General features: G+C 36.9%; 1 protein-coding gene across 1 annotated transcript; it reads right to left on the bottom strand.

Moving 5' to 3' along the window:
• Positions 2,141–5,269, bottom strand: LOC109831206 (protein FAR-RED IMPAIRED RESPONSE 1-like). Its single transcript, XM_020398543.1, has 5 exons — positions 5,077–5,269; positions 4,653–5,018; positions 3,097–4,592; positions 2,930–3,002; positions 2,141–2,268 (listed from the first exon to the last, which is right to left on the bottom strand). Exons 1-5 carry the CDS (start codon positions 5,267–5,269, stop codon positions 2,141–2,143), a joined length of 2,256 nt encoding a protein of 751 aa, XP_020254132.1.

The following is a 6,013-nucleotide window of genomic DNA, read 5'->3' as shown; positions in this document are numbered from 1 at the left end:
TCCTCCTAGGCCATTGAAGCCCTTCAAAACAGGTACCTTTCAAATTAATTTGATATGATTTCGGGTTAGGGTTAATTTGATTTTTATGGGAGAAAATTTGGGTAGTTGATTTAACTGTATATCTTCATCACCTAAGAGGAGTAAATTTTATACAGATAACCCAACAATTTTTTTTTGTTATTTATTGAGTGGGATTCCCTTTTTCTGTTGATGCTTGATGGTGAAACTACTAAGAAAATTTTATACAGCTTCGAATGTAACAATTTTATACAGCTAATCCAATCTTGTATATATTTGTGCAACCCTCTCCATCACCATTCTTGACCAAGCCTTCACCCAAGGAATTTGAAACCAATTCTTACATGGTCCATTTTTTGTTGATATCTGATTGTAGAAATTTTATCAATCTTACGTTTGTAGATTGAAGAAGCATTGAGCAGGTATGAAAAGCATTTGGTAGTGATGCACTATGTTAATCTTTTATTTGATTTTATTATTATACTCTAGACAGAATAAACAAGTGGATGCGCTCATTATTCCTTGTTTATTTTGAGATTCATAATCTTATCTTGGGTTAGCTGTATAAAATTTACAGTTTATGGCTGATAATTTTAATTTACAGTTTTTTTCCTTGAGAGAGTGACGTATGGTCTAAAACTTTCTTCTACTGCAGAATCATGTCGTCAACATCTTCTCAACAATCATCCTCTTCTCAACAGGCAAGGTTCCTTGATAGGAGGCTATATGTTGCAATGTGGAATCGTCCACCTCCATACAAGATTCCAAATTGCTTTTGTGGGATTCTAGTGCAAATGAAGACTTCTTACACCCCGAGGCATCCGTGTCGTCGATTTGGAATTTGTGCTACGAACACTTGTAATTGTTGGACTTGGTTAGATCATGGTGAAGTACCAAGTTACGCTCACGACGCAATGAATATATTTATTCGCAAGTTTGAAGAGCTTTCAATTGAAAATGAGAAATTGAGATCAAGAATACATGGGGAAGAAAATGGAGTTTGGAAGAAACATATTCAGGAAAATGACTTTCTAATTGGAATTTTTGTTGGTTTCATGATGTCCATTTTTCTTGTAATAATATCCAAGTAAGGGTATGTTTTTTGCTTTGGACCTTGTACTATTTTGCTAACTCAACTATGTAATGAAAATCAGTGTTCAATGAAAATCAGTGTACTATTTTGCTAACTCAACTATCAGGATTTAACTCCTAAAGGATTACGAAGATGGGGCTCATTACTTGCATCAAGCTCAAGCTCAAGGTCATCCTAAAGGAAGAACATGTAATCTTGATTTACTCATTTTGATTCCTGTAACTGTACAACTTGGCTCGGCTCAGTAATGAAGAACATGTAATCTTGATTTACTCATTTTGATTCCTGTAACTGTACAACTTGGCTCGGCTCAGTAATCTGTACTTGAAATGTAACTTCTGAAACTTATGCATTATGTGCCATTGAGACAACATATCTTCTAGCTGAGCTAACTTGAAATGTAACTTCTGAAACTTATGCATTATGTGCCATTGAGACAACATATCTTCTAGCTGAGCTAGCTTGTTGCACAAGTACAATGTTTAAGTAACTCGTATAGTTATCCAAGTTTGAGTAAAAAAAGTTGGATTCAATTGTGCCAGGTTTCAGAACATGAGTCAGAGAGATATCAAGCTCAAACTGGCTTTTTTTATCATACTAGTATTCTCAAACATTCTAGCATTCTTGTTCTGTAATTAGCGATGAAAGGTGCCTTGTGTTTTTTTCACCATTATATGTGTGAGACCCCGAATAGCATGAAGGAGACTGTTTGAGACAGCAGGAGAACCACTTGAAAGCTGTTTTCTAAAGAGTAAAGAGACCCTGGAAACTAAATGCATAGTTCATGGATTTCCAACAGCACACAGAAGACAGAAGACTGAAATCACACAAGTAATCACATACCACAAAGTCAAGTCCACAAGTAATCACATACCACAAAGTTTTCCACAAGTAATCACATCCCACAAAGTTTTCACATAATAATCACATACCACAAAGTTTTCCACAAGTAATCACATACCACAAAGTTTTCACATAATAATCACATACCACAAAGTTTTCCAACAGCACACAGAAGACAGAAATAGCTCAAAGATAACATAGTTTTCCAACAGCAGTAACAGAAGCAGCAGGAGCAGCAGGACAATAACATCCGTATGCAGTAACAGGCAATGGAAAATCACACTCTGGATCTGGATATGCAACCGTAGGTCCACCTGAAAGAAGACTAGCAAGTGGTAAACAAAGTATGCATTGAACTCCTGCATTTACTCTAAGAAATGTTACTACTGACTGAATTAATCTATGCCCATTCTATATTTTTAATAGCCAAGTTAGTTTCATGCACACTAGTCAAATATGTATACTACATGAATCAATTTATAATTAGTGATGGAACCAGATTGAAGATTGAGGGTGTTCATATATGTATTTGTATATAATCATCAACTTCAAATTTGCCTTTCATATCTCTGTCTGAAGTAGTCTTAAGTAGTCTTAACTTAGAAATTCTGTCTGAAGTGTTCATATATGTATTCATATATGGAAATTATGTCCTATAGAAGACTCCAAGAGGCAAATCATAGACATCCACTGATTCCTATTCAATGAATCCCCAACATACACCATAACACGAGAATAATTACATGTTACAAGAGCATAATTGATGAATATATACCCCAATAAGCAAATCATACCCATAGTTTTGATGCATCACATCATGTTTCTTTGATGCAATCCATACCAAGGTGTCAACCCATCACATGTGGATCTCCATGCATTGGAAATTGAGGCTGTAACACATCATATAGATATAAAGGTGTAGCTATAGTGATTAAAAAAGATTTGCATCAATGTAAGCTATGAGCTATATCTTACCAACTGCATTCCCCATGGATGCACAGTATTTGCTTGTGTCATGTAAACATTTGAAACCGCTATATCTTACCAACTGCATTCCCCATGGATGCACAGTATTTGCTTGTGTCATGTAAACATTTGAAACCATGTTATCTTGTGTGTAGGAATGAACACCCATTTGAAACCATGTTATCTTGTGTGTAGGAATGAACACCCTCTTGAGACTGTGATGGATTGTTGACGGGCACATTAGCAGCTAGATCAATTTTCTTCTTTCTTCGCCTACTTGTTGGCTTAATTCTGTTTTGCCTAGGCCGACCTTTCCGAGTCTGAGAGAGAGGATCCAATATGTTTTCATTTTCATCCTTTTCATATTCCTTTTCTTCTTCCACAAAATCATGATTCATCTCTACTTCTTTTCCTTTCTGACTTGATTCAGCAAGTTGTAGTTCTCTAAATTTGGTGTCTATCCATTTTTTAACAACCTCACATTCATGATTGTTTTGAGCAACAAGATCAGCAACCTCAATAAATGCAAGACATAGCTCGCGATAGCGTAATTGTTCAGGTGTGACAACCCAAGTATTAAATTTAACTTTCATCTTCGAGTGGGCTCGCCTCACATCCTTTCGCCACCTTCGTAGAATGTACTTTTCCGGAAGAAAGCTGACTTCGTGACGAATAAGAATGGTAAGGGCATGTCTACATACTATGCCTTTAAACACAAACAACTGACAACTACATTCAACTTCACTGTTCGTTTCACGAAAGGATACTTTGAAGAATTTAGGAATCCTTTTGCCGCCCTCCAACCGCAAAGTTAAGTCCCAAATGACATACTCAAGCACCCCTGCTCCCTCTTGAAAGTTTACAATATCACAATATATCTTTCCCGTGAATTCAGCTTGAAACTCTTTAAACTTTGCTAAAGTGTAGACTCCCTGAATTTGACTCTCCATATCATAAGTTGTTGCGGTAGCTTTTACTTTTGAAAATGACTCAGCATCGGCCCGCATCTCCTTTTCAGTCTTGTTTCTTAATGCATTTTCATACTGCTCTACAAATTGTTTCAGACTTGTTTTCGAATTGACATATCCATCAAAAAAAGCATTCATGCTTTCACTTCGCTGAGTAGTTGACATTCCTGCCCAAAAATAATTTTTGACAAAACATGGAACCCATCGGTTTCTCTCCTCGTACAATTCACCTAACCAATCACAATCCTCCAATCCATACATGTCAACCATTTCATTCCACTGTATTTCAAACTCTTGTGGACTTTGTGTATCATACACCACTCCTTTCATGGTTGAACTTATGGCCTCATATTCAGTGTACCTTCCTAACTTTTCTGACAGCTTCTTCATTATATGCCACAAACACCATCTGTGTCTAGTGTTTGGAAAAACAATCTCAATTGCATTTTTCATGGCTCTTGCTTGGTCAGTTATTATCCCTTGCGGAGCACATCCATCCATGCATTCAACCCACTTCGTAAATAGCCATATGAAAGTCTCTGTGTCTTCTTTTGAAATCAACCCACATCCAAGAAAAATTGATTGCCCATGATGGTTAACGCCAACAAATGGTGCAAATGACATATCATACTTATTTGTTAAGTATGTGGTATCAAAAGTGACGACCTCACCAAACTCTTTGTAAGCTTCTCTGCTCCTACCATCTGCCCAAAATACATTTTTCAAATGATCTTCATCATCCAATTCAATATCAAAATAGAAACCATCATTTTCTGCAACCATCCTTGAAAAATATTTCATAATCGCTAAAGCATCACCTTCGCCGAGACGTAAACGCCTTGATTCATCAACCAAGTTCCTACAAGCCTTTTCATCACACAACAGATTCTCATATCCTCCAGCCTCATGTACCAGTGAGCTAAAATTTTTGTTGATTCTGATTCCGGCTTGATCATTCAAATTAATTTGATGTCTAACATGTGCACTAATTCTTCGGTTGCATCGAAAGAAATGACTTTTAGTAGGGCTAAGGCCGTGATTATGCTCCAGAACAACCACAGATATTTCCCATCTTCCGTCCAGATTTAACCTAGCTGTTATCTTTGCATTACACCCAACTCTGTAGCTTGCTTGTGGTTTTAAGGGATTTTGACAAGTACTATTATGTTTGCCAGCTCGACCACATACTAAGGTCACACTCTGGAAATCCACTGCTCTTTGCATAGTCTCTGTAGAACTCAAACAATTCATCTGGATCATTAAACTCCATCCCAATTTTAGGCTCATTTTGCTCAATCTGCTGATCAGTATTCTGAGGCAACTCATCTCTCTCATCAACTGAGCAATTAATCCCGCCATCATCATCTAAATCATCTGCCATGCCTGTTCAAATTGATCATCAATAAATGATCAATAAACTTTACAAAAAAATAGTTAACAGAAACTGAACAAAGAAATTGAGCTGAACAAAGAAATTGAGCAAAGAACTGACTGAAACTAAAAAGTTGCATCTTGAAAACACAGATTTTATTCCTTAACAGAGGAGACTAAATTTTATTTAGAGCCTGCCTCAAATGAATATTAGGGAAATTAGCTAGAAGCTAGAAGGTAGATTTTATAATGCAAAGGAAATTAGCTACAATATGCCTCTCGAATCTGCAGGCTAACAAAGTTTGAGTGATGCTCAAACAATTCTATAAAAGAAGTAAGACAGGGAAGATGTCACATAGCTTCGAAAGAGCAGAAGACTTTATTTTTTTCGCTGTTTTTTCACCATCAAGCATCAACAGAAAAAGGGAATCCCACTCAATAAATAACAAAAAAAAATTGTTGGGTTATCTGTATAAAATTTACTCCTCTTAGGTGATGAAGATATACAGTTAAATCAACTACCCAAATTTTCTCTCATAAAAATCAAATTAACCCTAACCCGAAATCATATCAAATTAATTTGAAAGGTACCTGTTTTGAAGGGCTTCAATGGCCTAGGAGGAAGGGATCTGCTTGATGGCGGGGCTTCAATGGCCTAAGAGGAACGTTGATGCTTGATGGCGGCCTCGATCTCGTCACTTTGGGGGCGATTCAGCGGACGGCGGCGACCAGCCGAGGCGGATTCGACGGGGGG

Source organism: Asparagus officinalis, chromosome 2 (assembly GCF_001876935.1).
Source record: "Asparagus officinalis chromosome 2, Aspof.V1, whole genome shotgun sequence".
Taxonomy (NCBI): Eukaryota; Viridiplantae; Streptophyta; class Magnoliopsida; order Asparagales; family Asparagaceae; genus Asparagus; species Asparagus officinalis.
The sequence above is the reverse complement of the archived record's forward strand: the minus strand, read 5'-3'. Positions and strand labels throughout refer to the sequence as shown.